Genomic DNA, 21,793 nt, shown 5'->3' with positions numbered 1-21,793 from the left:
GTGTGCTGTTCCTCTCTGTCCCTGATATCTATGTGCAGTTTCCTTCCTGTCCCCCAATATCCGTGCTGTTCCTCTCTATCCCAGGTATCTGTGTGCAGTTCCTTCCCTGTCTCTCGATATCCGTGTGCAATTTCATCCTTGTCCTCCCCTATCTGTGTGCTGTTCCCTCTCTGTCCCCTGATGTCCATGTGTAGTTCCCTCTCTGTTCCCCGATATCCATGTGTAGTTCTCTCCCTGTTTCCCGATATCCATGTGTAATTCCCTCCCTGTCCCCCGATATCCATGTGCAGTTCTCTCCCTCTTCCCGATACCCATGCGCTGTTCCATCCCTGTCCTCCCCATCCATGTGCTTTTCTCTTCCTCTTCCCTGTTTTCCACAGCAAATCCAGAGAATTCCTACAGTGCAGAAAGAGGCCATTCAGCCCATCAAGTCTGTTCTAACTCATCAAAAGAGTATTTCACCTAGATCCACACCACTGACCCCACACATTTAGCATGGTCAATCCACCTAACCTGCACATCTTTGGACTGTGAGAGGAAACCGTAGTACCTAGAGGAAATCTGCGCAGACAAGGTGAGAATGTGCAAATTCCACACAGTCACCCAAGGCTGGAATTGAACCCGGGTCCCTGGCATTGAGACAGCATTGTTAAGCACCTGAATTGCAATTGAAATTAACGGCATTCACTAGGCTCTTTTTATATTGGGTGCAATATTCTTAATATCACTTTCCTGCCTGGCTTCTTAACCAAACCCCCTCTTTCTCCTCCCAATCTGGGAAGGTTGTTGTTACTTCCCTCTAACCATCAGTAACGATGCAAAGATGAAACTATGATAACTGGTGAGAAAGATATTTTCCAATGCCCGATGTCATGACCCACTTTCCCGGCAGTGGCAGAGGGAGCTGCATGCACGTGGCTCTGATAAGTACAACACACAATGTGATGGCAGTGAGCAAACACCACCTTGCGGCATCGCTTGAACGGACTGCCTCAAAAAGCAGAATCAAACTGAAAAAGCAAACAGCAGCAGCTTTTAGTCAGTGAGTAATGCAATTAGAGCAAAGTGCTGAGGGTGAGCTGTCAGCAACAAGGATGTAAAGTGTGCTGCAGCTGAGCAAACCACTCACAAATCAGCTCTCCTGTCTCCTTAGTACAGCAATTTGGTGGGCTGCATTGCATTAAGTGTCTATAATATGGCTCACCATATTTCAGAATTCCCTGACACTTTCATGTAAACTGAGATTACGCAGGAATATATTCAATCTCGAGCTGTGACAGTGTTTATTTCGATATATTTTCAGATGAGTGCGATTAGCCAGCTGGCACCATCTGGGAGTTTAACAACTTCCCATTAACAGGGTGTTGTGTAAACATCAGTGCCATATAAGCTGTTAGATGCATTACCATTTACTGCTGGTAATATACTCCTCTTAATTTACTCTGCACAAAACACACACTTGTACATCCTTGTAAGACACTGCTGTCCATCTGGCATTATTCTACCAGTACCTGGTGCTTGCTGTTTATAACTCACCAATCAATTAGCAAACCACAGCTCCAAACCTGCACTGTGTCCTTAACCCCAAACAGCTCTACTATGATCAGTGAATCATACAGAGGGTGAAATCTTTTGCACAGAACATTTGTGAGCATTGGACTAGCGGTCTGCTGCCAGGGAAGCTTTTTGGGGAGGCTGGCCGATTAACAGGCTACCTCCTTGTTTACCCAATTAGGGAAAGCGGACAAGTTCTGGGGGTGGAAGCACAAGACGTCAGTGTCCTGTACATGATCTGTCCTCTGTCAGATCAGTGCAGAGGAGCAGAATGAAGGACATTATAAACTGGAAAGTAACACGCATACGGCCATGGGTGACATCTGTCTCCAAGAAGAGCTCAATGGAAAGAATACAACGCGGCGAGACTGCAACCCTTGCCATTTGCTGCTGGTGAGTTCATCAACAACCTTTGCATTTTTGAGATTCTGACCTTTCGCGAGGAAACAGCCTCCCCCTCAGCTGCGGGAAGCGGTCACTGCAATGGGCAGGTTAGGGCTGGACAGGCGTGCACTGCTCTCAAAGTTTCAATTCAGTCAAAAAATAGAGCTTAATTTCCCTTTTTGGTGCCTTGACTACTCCCACGAAAATTCTATCTGCCTTCAAGGAGCCAGGGAGATTCCAGCCAACAATGACAGTTTTGAGAACTGGCTGTTAGCTCAAGTTGTTGCTTATGTTTCACAGGAACAGGATCCTAAACATGTATCTTTTGCAGTTCTCACATCCTTTTATAGAATCGTAGAATCCTACAGTACAGAATGAGGCCATTCGGCCCATCAAGTCTGTACTGACCACAATCCCACCCAGGCCCTGTCCCCATAACTCCATGCATTTACTCTAGATAGTACTCCGGACACTAATGGGCAATTTAGCATAGCCAATCCACCTAACCTGCACGTCTTTGGACTGTGGGAGGAAACGCTTGCAGACACGGGGAGAGCGTGCAAACTCCACACAGACAATGATCCAAGCCAGCAATTGAACCTGGGTCCCTGGCACTGTGAGGCAGCAGTGCTAATCACTGTGCCACTGTACCATCCTTTCTTTCACCATTCTGTCTTACCCGTTGTTAAACATTTGTGGAGTCTCTTTAATCATTGACATGGAGGTGTGTTCCATAACCCCACGTGTGAAGCTGTTTCTCCTGCTCGATGTCCTACAGTTAATCTTATAATTATTTCCCTTGCTCTGGATTCCTCACTCACCTGAGCTGTTTTGTTACTATCTGCTCTCCTCCATCTTGTCATAATATTAAAATCCTCTATCAAATCACTTTCTAATCTGTTCCTGTAAACATTGATTCCACTGCTTTCAATGTTTGCTTCTCTCTTTTCCAATGTAACCCATAATGCAAAATTGACTTCACTGAGGTTGCACTGTCCTTTTTGCTCAGAATGTAACTGAGAGGAACATAAGAACACTGGGGATAGGAGAAGACCATTCAGTCCCTCTTAGCTGTTCTCCTTTCAATGAGATCATGACATTTCAACAGTTCAACTCCAATTATCCATCTTTGCTCCATATCCTTGATACCATTACCTGACAGAAACTGATCACTCTTATAAACACCAGTTGTACCAGATTTCACAAGTTTTGGAGGATTGTATTCCACATTTCCATGACCTTTCATTTTAAAAAAAACTTTCCAATTTCATTTCTGAATGGCTGAGCTTTAACCCAATATTCTATTAGCCTTTCAAGCCAGCTTTTAATGATTATATGCTTGAATTCCCAAATCATTTTGCTCCTTCACTGCCCCTACTTTCTCAGCATTTAGAAAATACTTTCTTTCCCAAATTAAACTTAATTTTCTATCATTTGGCCCACTCACTTAATCTGCTGTGTTCCTTTGCTACTTTCTATTCGTTTCTGCATAACCTCCTAATCACCTTTGAAATCACCCGAGGTTTACCTTTTTCTGAAACAGGCTCTTTCTGGTTTGCTCAAAGTGGTGAGCAGATTATTTTTTATTCATTTTGGAGAACGTGGGGTGTCGCTGGCTAGGCCAGCATTTACTTAGCCTATCCCTTTTGCCCTTGAACTGAGTGGTTTGCTCAGCCATTTAAGAGTCAACCACATTAGTGTGAGTCCAGATCAGGTAAATGAACCAGATGGCTTTTTTTTTAAAACAACAATCAACAGTGGTCATCATTAGACTGTTAGCTCTGGATTTAACTTATTGAATTCAAATTTCAGCATCTGCCATGGTGAGATTTGAATCTGGGTGCCAGAGTGTTATCCTGGGTATCTGGATTACTAGCCCCCCCAGTGACAACAGCACAATGACACTGCCTCCCCTAGATGTTTCCCCAAAAGCCTTCTGGTTGATCTGCTCCAAATAAGAAGAGTAATCTCACCTCACAGCTATAAAGGAAGATGGAAAAACCTCAGGACTTTTTTTGATCAGGAACATTACTAGAGGGAGGAATCAGTAGTCTGTCTCTTTCCTGCCTTGGCTCCTCTCTCTTCATTACCTTTTCACTTCTCCATACTAAGTTTGAAACCTGACGGGACACTGTCAACGCTGTATTCATTGAGCAAAAGGGTGTGTCTCCCACTCCCATCCATAGGAAAATAGGTCAGGAAGGAGCAAACATCTGTTGGGAAACCTGGCTGACATTCTCCGAATTAGATTCATGGGACAAATGACTCGATGTGGTCCATGAGGGGCAAAACTCCTCTCTGCTCACAACCGTCAGTCTGTGCTTGATGATTCAATAGCTCCAAGCTCAGGAACAGCAATATCTCCTGTTGTAAGGCAGTGGTGGGCAACGGGGGCGCATGTAGCCCACCTGGGTTCTGACTGCAGCCTATGAGACATTTTGTTGACTTTGACGATTGCCTATGTGTACGGTTGCCATATTCCATTGATTTCCATCCATGTAGTTTTTCCCTACCAGTATGACTGAAGTGATACACACATAAAGCAAGGGCAAGTGATGTGAAGTGTGTCCTGATTGTACACCACACTGACTGTGAGAGCCATATGTTCCCTGTGTCCAAAGTGTAAATATTTCTTCTGCTTTTATCATTTGAAGTTTATGATAATTCTATTAATGTATGAATGATTAAGCATTCTCTACAACTTGTTCTGACATATTCAACGTGTATTAAATGTATTTAATCTTATTCATGAGGTCATAGTCAACAAGCCTGATTTCATCTTGAGGCCCACTGAGACGAAGGAGTGTCACTCATGTGTCCCACTCACTGGTCTGGGTCGCCCATCAGTGCTCTAAGGGATAACAGCATGACATCACTAGAAGGGAAATGTATCATGTGATCTTCTCAGTTTCACTTTGAGGAAGGAGCACATACACACGGCTCTGAGGTCTTTAAGCTTTATTCCTGCGCTTAACTGTTCTCTTGCACAGAGACTTAATTAATGAACCCACAATGTGTTCACACAATCCCTTATGACTGGTTGGTGATTATATCATTATAATAACATGACATAGTGATAACCAGTGATCAAGCAGTGTGACGACAGCCTGGTATGACATGGCGAACAGCCAACCCTCAACGTTTTAGTCAGACGGAATCACAGTGTCAAGGAGCATTGAAAATGTATTAAGTGACAGCAAAGAAAAGCTCTGAAGACACATTACTGAGATAGCACTCAAATTAAGAGCTGGTAAGCAGAGGTCACCTCAGAGATCAGTTAGGAATCAGTTGCAGGTCAGACCAGGCAAGCAAGGCCTATTGAAAGACAAGTGAACCATTTAGGTTTTTAATGACAATCCAACAGTTTTACTAATTTTCAGACAGGGGTGTTTGAATTGGTACGGTTATAGGGTGAAGCTCTTTGAGTCATAGAGGTCATGGAAACTTGTCCATGCCATCTTTTTTTTTTAAACCCCCAACCTAGTCCCAATTGCTCTCATTTGGCCCATATCTCTCTATACCCATTTTACTCACGTAACTGTCTAAATTCTTTTTAAAAGGCAAAATTGTACCCGCCTGTACTACTACCTCTGGCAGCTTGTTCCAGATACTCACCACCCTCTTTGTGAAAACATTGCCCCTGTGGACACTTTTGTATCTCTCCCCTCTCACCTTAAACCTATGCTGTCAAATTTTAGACTCTTCTACCTTTGGGAAAAGGTATTGACAATCTAGTCAATGCCCTTCATTATTTTATAACCTCTATATGATCACCTCTCTATGCGCTACATTCCAGAGAAAAAAATCTAACCAGCCTCTCCTTACAACTCAAACCATCAAGTCCCAGTAGCATCCTAGTAAATCTCTTCTGCACTCTTTCTAGTTTAATAATACCGTTTCTATAATAGGGTGACCAGAATTATACACAGTATTCCAAGTGTGGCATTACCAATATACTGTACAATTTCAAGAAGATATCCCAACTATGTATTCAATGTTCTGACCAATGAAAGCAAGCATGCTGAATGTCTTCTTCACCACCCTGTCCACCTGTGACTCCACTTTCAGGAAGCTATGAACCTGTATCCCTAGATCTCTTTGTTCTGTAACTCTCCCCAACGCTCTACCATTAACTGAGTAAGTCCTGCCCTGGCTCAATGTCCAAAAATACATCACCTCACACTTATCTAAATTAAACTCCATCTGCCATTCGTCAGCCCACTGGCCCAATTGATCAAGATGCCATTGCAATCTGAGATAATCTTCTTCACTGTCCACAATGCCACCAATCTTGGTGTCACCTGTAAACTTACTAACCAGGCCTCCTTTATTCTCATCCAAATCATTAATATAAATAACAAATAACAGTGGACCCAGCACCGATCCCTGAGGCACACTGCTGATCACAGGCCTCCAGTTTGAAAAACAACCCTCTACAACCACCCTCTGGCCTCTGTCATCAAGCCAATTTTGTATCCATTTAGCTACCTCACCCTGGATCCTGAGATTTAACCTTATGCAACAACCTACCATGCGGTAACTTGTCCATGCAGACAACATCAACTGCACTGCCCTCATCTACCTTCTTCTTCAAGTCACTCACCTCGTCCAGTGCTGTAATGTTGAAGTTTATCACTGTAAACAGCTTCTTTGCCATAAGCTCGCTTCCTGTCACCGAAAGAAACACAAATACGTGATTCCTCTTGGTTGGAGAGGCTATGCAGCACAAGGAGACTTAAGAGAAAAACAAACAATATGATTCATTCCAATATGAAAAGAAACATCAAATATTTCAAACCTAATCTGCAGCCTTAAAATTCTACTGTTACCATTTTCCAAACAGAAGTGAAAGGGCAAACATTGACTGACCGATCCGGGAATAAATTTGTCAAAAGGTTTTCCTGCAGCAATATCTAAAAATAGGGTGCCATTCAGCTCCTCCAACTTGATCCACCATTCTGTTAGATTAAAGCTGATCTGCATCTCGACTCCTTTTACTCACCCTGGCTCCATAATTCTTTGATGCCTGACCAAATAAAAATCTGTCTTGAAAGCTTCAATCAAAGCTTCAGCACCCACTACCAAAAGAAAGAGTTTCAGATTTGCACTATCCTTTATGTAAAGGAGTCCTGATTTCACTCCTGAAAGGTCTGGCTCTAACTTGTGAAGATTTTGTCTCCCACCGGCCCCACCAAACCCTTCCTAGTCCTTGATTGCCCCAACAGAGGGATCTGTTTCTTTCAGTATCTACCCCATCAATAAACTTTAAATTTTAAAGACCTTTAGTGGAACACTCTTCAATTTCCTTTACTGAAGGGAATACAACCCACTTTCATAATTTAGTTCTTCTAACCTTGGTGTGGTTCTGGTCAACCTGTGCTGCACCCTATCTAGGGCTGACATATCCTACCTGAGGTGTGATACCCTCCGTAGAATATTCTACTCCAGACAGAGACTGAAGGATAGCTTCTGCCTATTAGTACTACGAAGCCCCTCAAGATAAAGATCCCCTTGCTCTTGATCAGAGGAAATTCAGGACCACGATGGGAAGTAATCAATCCAGTAAGATGATTGGAATGTCTCTGCTCAGCAGAAATGGCCGATAGTAAGGTGCTTTCACCTTTGACTAGACTGTGTGGACAAGAACATGAAGACACCTTCCCCAACAACAAAGATATGTTTTTGCAAGCAGATTACAATATTCTTTCATTCAGAGTGGTCAGTTAGGAAAAGCACCAGGGTTTTCTCTGAGTATTTTACTGGTATAAAGTCAGAATCCGTTTCCATAACGACCTGCTGCAGACGATCGATACAGCCACCAGCGAGACAATGAAGACCACTCCCGCGGCTGCTGAACCTGCAATCAATGGCAACTGCTCTCTCAGCTCAGAGTTGTAGTCATCTACAAAGAGAAAAATGGAGCAACGTGAGGAACTTCATCAACAATCATTACAGCAACAAGTCAGATCATTAAAGGAAGATCTTTACAATCAGGCTGAAAGCTCCAACTCTAACATTTCAGCTCCACTTCGTCAATGCTGGTTAAGGTTAATATGAAATGCATGTCAAATGCACTCTGACAGTATCAAACCCTCAATCCTTGGCCTTTTTATAAATCACATTTCCTTCCATCACTGCTTTTGCTTTCAGGCTTCAGTTTAAAATACCTTGTAATCGAGTTAGTTTAACCCATTGTATGCTACGAATCGCTTTCTGCCTTTTTATAGTAAAATAAATGCCTACTTCTTGCTTACTGAGGAGGGTCCAATAAAATTGATTCTTGAAAGCAAGAGGGTGTTTTAGAGGAGGTTGGCATTCCAACCGATGACTGCCAGAAAGAAGAACCAAAAAGTGATAAGAATCCAATGCAGTAGGAACCTAAAGCTGTCGGTAAGTCCAGCTGGTAAAGCTGTGAGCCCCCAGCTCTGGTCAGTCTTGCAGGCATGCTCAAGCTCTGTATGAATGAGGCCCATTGCTAGGTGAGGTGAACTATATATATATCATAGCGTAATAGCTAAATGTGTTATACATTTCAATTTAGCTGTAGCCTTTCAGGGAGTGTGGTGGGGGGTAGGTGGTTATTATCTTTGAGAATCAGTATTTAACAATCTGTTTTGGGGAGAAGAACTGCACATTGTTTTTTTTTATGACAGGGTTTGCAAACAGGATAGAATTTATGGTGTAATGTCACATGCTCACTCTGTGCCTGCATTATGGGTGCCATCATATTGGTAAAGGCAACACTGGAGGTGTCCCTGTTGGCCACTGAAAACAGCAGCTTTGGTCCCTAAGGAAATGAGGTACACACTTTTAATCTCTCTTGTATAAGTTGGCTTGAGTTGAACAGCACCAGCCTGCCTCCCTTGGCATCCTGATGCTAAGTAGATTACACTAAAAAGTACATAATAACCACAAAGCAATGTTCCCGAGAGAACAATCAGTACAACTGACGTGTGCCATACCATGTTGATACACCAACCCCCTTCCAGCACTTCAGGCCAATGCCAGAGAGGCAAGCCCTGAGTATCACACTTAGTGAAATGTGTAGCTGCATGTGGACCCTCACACAAACATCATTGTGTCTCCAGAGCCAACTCTGGCTGGTCTCAGGATGCCAAGTTGAATCACACACTGACCAAGAAAATGCAGCACAGGTTCATTGTGGCCAATTTTTTGAACTGCTCTGACATTGTTTTAGACAATTTCATTTAAAGCAATGCAGCTAATAACAGCAAAAGCTTGGCAATTCTTTGCTGAACAACCTATTATTTCTTGGTGTTGAAGGTTTTCAGCTTAGTAACTCAGCTCTGCCGTAGCAGAGCACTGTCAACGATAGGGCCAAGTTCCACTCTACTACCCCAATCAGGATTGAAGCCTTCGATTTCTTGCCCATCACTTTCTTGAAAGATTGCTCCTCACTGAAAAGAAATCAATCTGTCCATGAGAAAAATGTACAAAAATAGAGATAATTATCTCACCCTGGTTCAGGAATAACCCAGTGTGCAGTAAATGCTGGTAACCACAAAAGATAACAAGTCTCACAACACCAGGTTAAAGTCGAACAGGTTTATTTGGTAGCAAAACCCTGCTTTCAGAGCGCTGCTCCTTTGTCAGGCAAGTGGGAGTTCTGTTCACAAACTGGGCATATAAAGACACAAACTCAATTTACAAAATAACGGTTGGAATACGAGTCTTTACAGGTAATTAAGTCTTAAACATACAGCCAATGTGAGTGGACAGAGTGTTAAGCACAGGTTAAAGAGATGTGTATTGTCTCCAACTAGGACAGTTAGTGAGATTTTGCAAGCCCAGGCAAGTCATGGGGGGTTACAGATAGTGTGACATGAACCAAGATCCTGGTTGAGGCCGTCCTCATGTGTGCAGAACTTGGCTATCAGTTTCTGCTCAGCGATTCTGCGTTGTCATGTGTCGTGAAGGCCACTTTGGAGAACGCTTACCCGAAAATCAGAAGCCGAACGCCTGTGACCATGGAAGTGTTCCCCAAGAGGAAGAGAACACTTGTCGAGCGGTGTTCATTCATCCATTGCCATAGTGACTGCATGGTCTCCCCAGTGTACCATGCCTTGGGACATCCTTTTCTGCAGCATATCATGTAGACAATGTTGGCTGAATTGCAAGAGTATGTACCGTGAACCTGGTGGGCGGTGTTCTCACATGAGATGATGGCATCCGTGTCGATGATCCAGCATGTCTTGCAGAGGTTGCTGCGGCAGGGTTGTGTGGTGTCTTGGTCACTGTTCTCCTGAAGGCTGGGTAGTTGCTGCGGACAATGGTCTGTGTGAGGTTGTGCGGTTGTTTGAAGACAAGAAGTGAGGGTATGGGGATGTACTTGGCGAGATGTTTATCTTCATCAATGACATGTTGGTAACTCTGGAAAAGATATCATTGCTTCTCCGCTCCGGAGAAGTACTGGATGATTTAGGGTATTCTGTCCGCCATGTTCCGTGTTTGTCTTCTGAAGAGGTTGGTGCGGCTTTTCGTTGTGGCACGTTGGAACTGTTGATCGATGAGTCGAGTGCCATACCCTGTTCTTATGAGGGCATCTTTCAACATCTGGAGGTGTCTATTGTGATCCTCCTCATCTGAGCAGATCCTGTGTATATAGATGGCTTTTCTGTAGGTGATGGCTTCTTTAATGTGTTTCATGTATAAGCTGGTGAAGTGGACCATCGTGAGGTTACCCATGGGCTTGCAGTACAATGAAGTGCTGAGGTGACCGTCCTTGATGGAGATGTGCGTGTTCAAGAATGCAACCGATTCTGGAGAGTCGTCCATGGTGAGTCTGATGGTGGGATGGAACTTGTTGATTTCGTCATATGATTGTTTCAGTGATTGTTCATCATAAGTCCAAAGGAAGAAAATGTCATCTATGTATCTAGTGTATAGTATCGGTTGAAGGCCCTGTGCAGTGAGCGTCAACACTAGATTCATCAGCCACACTCACAAGACATCCCCGAATGCCACCCGCGCTCTCAAGACCGACCCCAACATTGTCATCAAACCAGCAGATAAAGCAGGGGCCATTGTCATACTGATCAGAACAGATTACTGCAAAAAAGTGTACCGACAACTGAACAACAAAGGACACTACAGACAGTTACCTGCAGATCCGACCAAAGAACACACCCATCAACTCAACAGACTGATTAAGACCTTTGATCCGGACCTTCAGAGCACCCTCTGTGCTCTCATCCCAAGTACTCCCCACGTTGGAGATCTCTACTGCCTACCAAAGATACAGAAGGCCAACACACCCGGCCGCCCGATCATATTGTGCAATGGGACCCTGTGTGAGAATCTCTTTGGCTACGTCGAGGGCATTCTAAAACCCATTGTACAAAGAACCCCCAGCTTTTGTTGTGACACTACGGACTTCCTACAGAAACACAGCACACATGGAGCAGTTGAACCGGGAGTACTCCAAGTCACAGTGGATGTCTCGGCAATCTACACCAGCACCCCCCACGACAATGGCATTGCTACAACTGCCTCAGTACTCAATGCCGACAACTGCCAGTCTCCAGATGCAATTTTACAACTCATCCGCTTCATCCTGGACCACAATGTCCTCACCTTCAACCATCAGTTCTTCATCCAGACACATGGAACAGCTATGGGGACCAATTTCACACCTCAAGATGCCAACATCTTCATGCACAGGTTCGAACAAGACCTCTTCACCGCACAGGACCTTCAACCAATGCACTAGATACAGCGATGACATTTTCTTCCTTTGGACTCATGGTGAACAATCACTGAAACAACTATATGATGACATCAACAAGTTCCATCCCACCATCAGACTCACCATGGACTACTCTCCCGAATTGGACGCATTTTTGGACACACGCATCTCCATTAAGGACGGTCACCTCAGCACCTCACTGTACCACAAGCCCATGGGTAACCTCACAATGCTCCACTTCCACAGCTTCCACCCGAAACATGTTAAGGAAGCCATCCCCTACGCACAAGCCCTCCATATACACAGGATCTGTTCAGATGAGGAAGATCGTGACAGACACCTCCAGACACTGAATGATGCCCTCATAAGAACAGGATATGGCGCTCAACTCATCAACCGACAGTTCTGATCCACCACAACGAAAAACCGCACCAACTTTTTCGGAAGACAAACATGGGACACGGTGGACAGAGTACCCTTCGTCGTCCAGTACTTCCCCGGAGCGGAGAAGCTACGACATCTTCTCCAGAGTCTTCAACATACCATTGATGAAGACAAACACCTCGCCAGGGCCATCCCCACACCCCCACTTCTTGCCTTCAAACAAACACACAATCTCAAACAGACCATTGTTCGCAGCAAACTACCCAGCCTTCAGGAGAACAGTGACCACGACACCACACAAACCTGCCACAGCAACCTCTGCAAGACATGCCGGATCATTGACACGGATGACATCATCACACGTGAGAACACCTTCCACCAGGTACACGGCACATATTCTTGTAACTCGGCCAACGTTGTCGACCTGATACATTGCAGGAAAGAATGCCCCGAAGCTTGGTACATTGGGGAGATCATGCAGACGCTACAACAACGGATGAATGAACATCGCTGGACAATCACCAGGCAAGGCTGTTCCCTTCCTGTTGGTGAACACTTCAGCAGTCACGGGCATTTGGCCTCTGACCTTCGGGTAAGCGTTCTCCAAGGCGGCCTTCACGACTCACAACAGTGCAGAGTCGCTAAGCAGAGACTGATAGCCAAGTTCCACACACATGAGGACGGTCTCAACAGGGATCTTGGGTTCATGTTGCACTATCTGTAACCCCCATGACTTGCCTGGGTTTGTGAAACCTCACTTACTGTACTGTCTGGAGACAATACACACCTCTTTAACCTATGCATAATGCTCTTTCCACTCACATTGTCTGCATCTTTAAGATTTGAATAGCAGGTTAGCTGGAAAGATTCGCACTTTAAATCAGTAATCTGTAAACTGTCTGTGCTGTTATATGCTCTGTCTGAGGCCAGAACTCTCCATTCACCTGACGAAAGGGCAAACCACGAAAGCTTGTGAGTTTACTATCAAATAAATTGGTTGGACTTAAACCTGGTGTTGTCAGACTTCTTACTGTATCACAGAAGACAGAGGGTGATGGTGGAAGGAAAATGTTCAGACTGGAGGCCAGTTACCAGTGGTGTACCACAGGGGTCAGTGCTGGGTCCTCTGCTATTTGTGATTTTTATCAATGACTTGGAAGAGGGGGCTGAAGGGTGGGTCAGTAAATTTGCTGACGACACCAAGATTGGTGGAATGGTGGACGAGATGGAGGGCTCTTACAGGCTGCAAAGAGACATTGATAGGATGCAGAGCTGGGCTGAAAAGTGGCAGATGGATTTTAACCCTGATAAGTGTGAGGTGATTCATTCTGGTAGGACAAACTTGAATGTGGATTACAGGGTAACGGCAGGGTTCTAAGGGATGTGGATGAACAGAGAGATCTTGGGGTTCATATCCACAGATCTCTGAAGGTTGCCACTCAAGTGAATAGAACCATGAAGAAGGACTATAGTGTATTAGCGTTTATTAACAGGGGGTTTGAGTTTAAGAGCCGTGGGGTTATGCTGCAACTGTACTGGACGTTGGTGAGACCACATTTGGAATATTGTGTTCAGTTCTGGTCACCTCACTATAAGAAGGATGTGGAAGCATTGAAGGGAGTGCAGCGGAGATTTACTAGGATGCTGCCTGGTTTGGAGGGTAGGTCTTATGAAGAAAGATTGAGGGAGCTGGGGCTTTCCTGTTTGGAGTGGAGGAGGATGAGAGGCGACTTAATAGAGGCTTATGAGATGATGAGAGGGATTGATAGATTGGACGTGCAGAGACTATTTCCTCAGGTGGATGTAACTGTTACTAGGGGGCATAGCTATAAGGTTCATGGTGAGAGATATAGGAGAGATGTCCGAGGTAGATTCTTTGCTCAGAGAGTGGTTGGGGTGTGGAATAGTCTGCCTGCTGTGATAGTGGAGTCGGACACTTTAGGACCTTTCAAGCGGTTATTGGACAGGCACATGGAGCACTCCAGAATGATAGGGAGTGGGATAGCTTGATCTTGGGATTGGACATAGCTCGGCTCAACATTGAGGGCTGAAGGGCCTGCACTGTGCTGTACTGTTCTATATTCTATATTAAGTTGAAGAGGGAGAGCTGATCGTACAGACTAACATCTCTCTCTGTATGCTGCCGCCATTTGATTTGTCCCTGCTTCAGAGAGAATATTTTGCCTTCCATATTTTGCAATCTGTCATCTACCTGCTCCCTGCACGTATAGCCTGTAGCTTTCAATTCTTTGCCTCACAATATCAGTTGATGATTTTCCCCCAAGCTTATTTATTAATGTGCCATAGGCTCCCCTTCAATGAATATGTTTATTCTATTTTACTGCAAAAAAAGATGCACCAATTTTTCACTTTCCTCTGACGTCCAATAATCCTGAATTTTTCAGTCAATAATAAGAATTTGAATGTACAAAATGATGAATCTCCTGTCTCTGTGCATTGCAGGCAAAATGAGAAAATTGTGCAGCATTACATTAATCTGTTTAGCTACACAGAAAGAAAATCTATTTCAGCTAATGCACAACCTTGATGTCCATGTTGTTATCAGACAGTAACCCTCTGGGCTCTCAAAGGTCACATGGATGATTAGGTTTACTGCTGGACTGTTGCTTCTTGTCACAGCACCATATTGGATAGTGAGAGTCTTCTCAAGTAGTGAGAATGAAGGAGGAAAGACTAAATCATACAGACTTACGAATTAGGAGCACGAGTCAGCCATTGAACCCCTCAAGCCTGCTTCGCCATTCAGTGCTACCATACCTGATCTGATTGTGGCCTCAACCCCACATTCCTGCTAATTCCCAATAACCTTTCACCCTCTTGTTAGTCAAGAATCTATCTAGCTTTGCCTTAAGCCATTCATAGACACTGCTTCCACTGTCTGTTGAGAAAGAGCCTTCCAGAAATACAGAATCCTCTGAGTGAAAAGAGTTTTCCTCACCAGTCTCAAATGAACCACCCCTTAGTTTTAAACACCCTCGTCTAGATTCTCACAGGATCGGATCAGATAGTAGCTTATCTTGGAATTGTGGAATCCCTACAATGAAAGAGGCCATTCAGCCCACTGAGTCTGCATCAACACGCTGTAAAAGCATCCTCTCCATGTCCATTCCTGTAACCCTATGTTTTTACCATGGTTAATCCACCTAACCCACACATCTTTGGACACTAAGCGACAACTAAGCATGGCCAATCCACCTAAGCTGCACATCTTTGGAGTGTGGAAGGAAACCAGAGCACCAGGAGGAAACCCACGCAGACATGGGTAAAATGTGCAAACTCCACACAGTCACCCCAGACCAGATTTGAATCCTAGTCGCTGACACTGTGAGGTAGCATTGTTAACGTCCCCATGCCGCCACAAGATAGTGGTAACTTGGCAAAGCTACCTCCTATTTGGTTTTTTTTGGAAGGTTTTTTTCCCCCCAATAAATTGGAATGGAGAGGAAACCCGAGACTCTAGACTTTTAGAGTCTCCCCCCCTCCCTACTCCTCTAACCTAAAAAAAATGGCTTGGACTGAGAGCAGGTAAGCTTTCTCCTTTTTTCACTTATTCTTGTAATCTAAGGGGGTGAGGAAATATCAGGCAAGATCTTTCTTCCTTTTTATCTAGAGGGAATGGCAGTGAAAGCAGTGCAATGTTCCTCCTGCAGGATGTTTGAGGTGAGGGATGCCGTTAGTGTCCCTGCTGAATTCATCTGTGGGAAGTGCACCCATCTCCAGCTCCTTAAAAACCGCGTTAGGGAACTGGAGCTGGAGCTGGATGAACTTCGGATCATTTGGGAGGCAGAGGTGATCATAGATAAAAGCTGCAGGGATCTGGAGACTCCAATAAATGAAAATAGATGGGTGACAGTGAGAGGGGTTGGGAGAAAGCAGCCAGTGCGGGGATCCCCTGTGGCTGTTCCCCTCAGTAACAAGTATTCTGTGTTGGACACTATTGAGGGGGATGATCTACCAGCAGTAAGCCAGAGTGACCAGACTTCAAGCACTGAGTCTGTCCCTGTGCCTCAGAAGGGAAGGGAGGAGAGCAGGATGGCATTAGTAATTGGGGGCACAATGGTTAGAGGGACAGGCAGGGGGTTCTACGGCAGCAAAAGAGACTCACGGATGGTATGCTGCCTCCCAGGTGCAAGAGTCCATCATATGTCGGACCGTGTTTTCAAAATCCTTAAGGGGGAGGAGGATCAGTCGCAGGTCATGGCGCACATCGCTACCAATGACGTAGGTAGAAGGGGGAATGGGGATTTAAAACAGGAATTTAGGGAGCTAGGCTGAAAGCTAGGACAAAGCATGTTGTCGTCTCTGGTTTGTTGCCGGTGCCGAGTGCTAGTGAGTTGAGGAACAGGGAGAGAGTGCAGAGTAACATGTGGCTGCAGGGATGGTGTAGGAGAGAGGGTTTCATTTACTTGGATAATTGGAGCACATTCTGGGGAAGGTGGGACCTGTACAAACAGGACCGTTTGCACCTGAACCAGAGAGACACTAATATCCTGGGAGGGAAATTTGTGTCGGCTCTTCGGGAGGGTTTAAATTAATTTGTCAGGGGGATGGGAAAATGAGATGTAGTCCAATAGCCAGTGTTGAGGGTCGCGAGGTACTGAGGAAGGTACTAAAGTCACAGGAGTGTACAGGCAGACAGGATGGTGGGTTGAAGTGTATCTACTTCAATGCAAGGAGCATCAGGAATAAGGTGGGTGAACTTGGAGCTTGGATTGGTACTTGGGACTATGATGTTGTGGCCATTACAGGGACATGGTTAGAACAGGGACAGGAATGGTTGTTGGCAGTTCCGGGGTATAGATGTTTCAGTAAGAGTAGGGAAGGCGGTAAAAGAGGTGGAGGAGTAGCATTGTTAATCAAGGATAGTTTAACTGCTGCTGAAAGGCATTTCGAGGGCGATGTGCCTACTGAGGTAATATGGGCTGAAGTTAGAAACAGGAAAGGATTGGTCACGTTGTTAGGAGTTTTCTATAGGCCCCCAAATAGTAATAGAGATGTGGAGGAGGAAATGACAAAGCAGATTATGGATCGATGTGGAGGTCACAGGGTAGTTATCATGGGTGACTTTAACTTTCCAAATATTGATTGGAACCTTTATAGGTCAAATAGTTCGGATGGGACACTTTTTGTACAGTGTGTGCAGGAGAGTTTCCTAACACAATACTGGATAAGCCGACAAGAGGTGGGGCCACATTGGACTTGGTACTGGGTAATGAACCAGGCCAAGTGTTAGGTTTGTTTGTGGGAGAGCACTTTGGAGATAGTGACCACATTTTCGCAATGGAGAGGGATAGGGTCACACGGCAGGGCAAGATTTATAACTGGGGCAGGGGTAACGATGGTGTGATCAGCCGGGAATTAGGGAGCATAAGATGGGAGCAGAAACTGTCAGGTATGGGCACAAACCGCAAGATAAAGGGGGGGCGGTTTAGAACGGAGTTGAGGAAGAGCTTCTTCACTCAAAGGATGGTGAATCTCTGGAATTCTCTGCCCGTTGAAGTGGTGGAGGCTACCTCGCTAAATATTTTTAAGACGCGGGTTGATGGGTTTTTGATAAGAGAGGGGATTAAGGGTTATGGGGAGAGGGCGGGAATGTGGAACTGAGCCACGACAGAACAGCCATGATCTTATTGAATGGCGGGGCAGGCTCGAAGGGCTAGATGGCCTACTCCTGCTCCTATTTCTTATGTTCTTAAACGAAAAGTGGAGCTTTTTCAAGGAACAAATACTGTGTGTCCTTGATAGGTATGTCCCCATCAGGCAGGGAGGAAATGGCCGAGTGAGGGAACCATGGTTCACAAAGAAGGTTGAATGTCTTGTTCGGAGGAAAATGGAAGCGTATGTAAGGGTGAAAAAACAAGGTTCAGTTGGGTTGCTTGAGGGTTACAAGGTAGCTAGGAATGAGTCAAAGAAAGGGCTTAGGAGAGCTCGGAGGGGGCATGAGAAGTCCTTGGCGGGTCAGATAAAAGAAAACCCCAAGGCTTTTTACTCTTATGTGAGAAATAAAAGAATGACCAGGGTAAGGTTAGGGCCAGTCAAGGATAGTAGTGGAAACTTGTGCATGGAGTCAGAAGAGATAGGTGATGCGATGAATGAATACTTTTCTTCAGTGTTCACTAAGTAGAGGGGCCATGTTTTTGAGGATGAGTGCGTGATACAGGCTGATAGGATGGAGGAGGTAGATGTTCTGAGGGAAGATGTATTAGCAATTTTGAAAAACCTGAGGGTGGATAAGTCCCCTGGGCCAGATGGAATACATCCTAGGATACTTTGGGAGGCAAGGGATGAGATTGAGGAGCCTTTAGCTTTGATCTTTGGGTCCTCACTGTCCACGGGGACAGTAAAAAGTCTGACAACACCAGGTTTTAGTCCAAACGATTTATTTGATAATGGACTCACAAGCTTTCGAGGTTTCCCTCTTCGTCAGGTGAATGGAGAGTTCTGGCCTCAGACAGAACATATAAAGCACAGACAGTTTAGAGATTACTGGTGTTGTCAGACTTTTTACTGTGTTTACGGCAGTCCAACGCCAGCATACCCACATCACGGGGACAGTGCCAGAGGACTGGAGAGTGGCGAATGTTGTTCCTCTTTTCAAGAAAGGAAATAGGAATGACCCTGGTAATTATTGGCCAGTTAGTCTTACTTTGGTGGTCGGTAGGTTAATGGAAAGGGTCCTGACAGATAGGATTTATGACCATTTGGAAGGATTCAGTTTAATCCGGGATAGTCAGCACGGTTTCGTGAGGGGTAAGTCCTGCCTCACAAATTTGATTGAATTCTTTGAGGAGGTAACTAAGTGTGTGGACAAAGGGAGAGCAGTTGATGTCATATATATGGATTTTAGTAAGGCGTTTGATAAGGTTCCCCATTCTAGGCTCATGAAGTAGATAAGGATGTGTGGGATAGAAGGAAATTTAGCCGATTGGATAAGTAACTGGCTGTATCATAGAAGACAGAGGTGGAAGGAAAATTTTCAGACTGGAGGTCATTTACCAGCGGTGTACCACAGGGTCAGTGCTGGGTCCTCTGCTATTTGTGATTTTTATCAATGACTGGGAAGAGGGGGCTGAAGGGTGGGTCAGTAAATTTGCTGATGACACCAAGATTGGTGGAGTAGTAGATGAGGTGGAGGGCTTTTACAGGCTGTAAACAGACATTGATAGGATGCAAAGCTGGGCAGAAAAGTGGCAGATGGAGTTTAACCCTGATAAGTGTGAGGTGATTCATTTTGGTAGGACAAACTTGAATGTAAATTACAGGGTCAACGGCAGGGTTCTAAGGAATGTGGAGGAACAGACTGGTCTTGGGGTTCATATCCACAGATCTCTGAAGGTTGCCACTCAAGTGGATAGAGCTGTGAAGAAGGCTTATAGTGTGTTAGCATTTATTACCAGGGGATTTGAGTTTAAGAGCTGTGGGGTTATGCTGCAACTATACCGGATGTTGGTGAGACCACATTTGGAATATTGTGTTCAGTTCTGGTCACCTCACTATAAGAAGGATGTGGAAGCATTGGAGAGAGTGCAGAGGAGATTTACCAGGATGCTGTCTGGTTTGGAGGGTAGGTCTTACGAAGAAAGGTTGAGGGAGCTGGGGCTTTTCTCTTTGGAGCAGAGGAGGATGAGAGGTGACTTAATAGAGGTTTATAAGATGATGAGAGGGATAGATAGAGTGGACGTGCAGAGACTATTTCCTCGGGTGGATGTAGCTGTTACTAGGGGGCATAACTATAAGGTTCATGGTGGGAGATATAGGAGAGATGTCCGAAGTAGATTCTTCACTCAAAGTGGTTGGGGTGTGGAATAGACTGCCTGCTGTGATAGTGGAGTCAGACACTTTAGGAACTTTCAAGCGGTTATTGGATAGGCACATGGAGCACGCCAGAATGATAGGGAGTGGGATAGCTTGATCTTGGGATTGGACATAGCTCGGCACAACATTGAGGGTCGAAGGGCCTGTACTGTGCTGTACTGTTCTATGTTCTATTTCTCCTAACAGAATAAAAATCAGGTATGTTGTTAGTCAGTGTCTCGGAAAATCCTTTCTAACACATCAGAGCATCAGCAGGAAGATCAACATTTTCCCCAGTGACTTCGGGCTCGACACATTGTGGGAATGAGCAGATGGAGTATGGAGAAAAATCACACATTGCTTGGAAAATAAAAATCTAAATGGGGTAGAGAATGTAGGAATCTTGAAACGTCATACACAAATCACTGAAAGTGGTGACATAGATCAGCAAGGTGATAGGTCAATCATTCACCAGGGTTCATTTCTAGAGAGAGAATTTGTGCTCAAATTGAATTTTGGTAAGACCATGTTTGAAGTACTGTGCATGGTCCTGGTTGCCATTATTATAAAAAGAATAGAGACACACAGGAAGACGTACAAAAAAGATTTATAAAGATAATACCAGAACTGTGAAGTTATAACTGAGGAAAGGATAAATAGATATCTTTCTTCTTGAAAAAGAGGCTGAGGGACGGCCTAACGATGGTATTTAAAAGGTTCTGATAGAACATTTCCACTTGTAAAGGATCATAATAAGACGCCATCAACACATGAAAGTCACTATGAAATTCAACAGGGAATTCAGAAAGGAAAACATAGACTTCCATTTATAAAGTGCTTTTCGCAGTCACTGGACATCTCAAATTGCTCTACAGCCAATTAAGTACTGTTTAATTGTAGTCACTATAGGATATGCAGCAACCAATTTGTGCACAGCAAGCTGCCACAAACAACATGATAATGATCAGATTATCTGTCTTTCTGTGATCTTGACTGAGGGATAAATTCTGTCCAGGATGCCAGGGAAAACTCCCCTGCCCTGCTTTCAAATTATACTCCTGTTAGAGTAAGCAGTTGGGGGTCTTCATCTGATACACAACACTTCTGACTTAGTGCTGCACTGGAGTGGGACTTAAAAGCAGTAGTTTGTGACTCAGAAAGGAGGGTGCAGCGAACTGAGCCACAGCTTATTTTTCAGGAGAAATGCCTTGACTCAGAAACTGGTGTAATTCACTATCACAAGGAGTAGTTAAAGTGAATAGAATAGGTCCATTTAAGAGGATAAGCACATGAGGGAGAAGGGAATTGAAGGACACACTGAAAGGATTCTCTGGGGCCACTAGACCCAGCTGGGAATCCCACTGGTCTGTTGAATCAGATGAAAGGGCCAGATTGGGATTCCCGCTGGGCATCAATCCTATTCCCAGTCTTCCGGCCCGCTGTACTAGCAAAATTCAGCTATTTAAATAGATTTGAATGCTATTAGTTGGAATCCTGATTCAATCCCTTCCTGCAATGTCGCCTCACCCATGACTACCCCCCAAACAGCGGACTCTGAGGGTAGGACAAGGAGGTGAGTACAATCTCCAAATGTGCCCTTGGGCTACTGCGCCACTGCCAGGCTGCAGAGAGGAGTTTAGAGGGACTTGGGCTGGGGAGGGAGCAGGGGCAAAGGCTTGACCATGAGGGTCTCCCCCATGATGGTGGTCTCATGGCTGGACTTCTCCTTGTTGCCCTGGAAAACATGGTGATCACTCTCAAGATGCCGATTTCAGACAGCAAACTGGTAAAAAATCTTCATTAAAGTCAGTGTTTCATAAAACCTTTGATGTAGCCTGGTCATATTAAAATCCATGGCCCCAAATCATCTGGAAGAGGGGTGGGGGTCTTTGGTGACTCCATATTGGAGTGTCTCCTTGACTGCAAAGGGGGTGGGGGGGGGCGGCGCGG

The 21,793-nt window shown here is 44.8% G+C and overlaps 1 protein-coding gene across 1 annotated transcript in view; it reads right to left on the bottom strand.

The window, feature by feature from the left end:
- The window catches only part of LOC145340550 (ephrin type-B receptor 1), a 555,098-nt gene that overhangs the window by 72,579 nt on the left and 460,726 nt on the right, over window positions 1-21,793 (bottom strand). Inside the window, exons 8-9 of the mRNA XM_080185026.1 lie at window positions 7,732-7,840; window positions 6,542-6,606 (exon numbers count right to left, since the gene is read on the bottom strand). Coding sequence (XP_080041152.1) covers window positions 6,542-6,606; window positions 7,732-7,840 — 174 coding nt within the window. The remainder of the gene's footprint in view (window positions 1-6,541; window positions 6,607-7,731; window positions 7,841-21,793) is intronic.

This window comes from Carcharhinus amblyrhynchos, chromosome 3 (genome assembly GCF_965287045.1).
Source record: "Carcharhinus amblyrhynchos chromosome 3, sCarAmb.v2.hapA, whole genome shotgun sequence".
In the NCBI taxonomy this organism is placed as follows: Eukaryota; Metazoa; Chordata; class Chondrichthyes; order Carcharhiniformes; family Carcharhinidae; genus Carcharhinus; species Carcharhinus amblyrhynchos.
The sequence above is the reverse complement of the archived record's forward strand: the minus strand, read 5'-3'. Positions and strand labels throughout refer to the sequence as shown.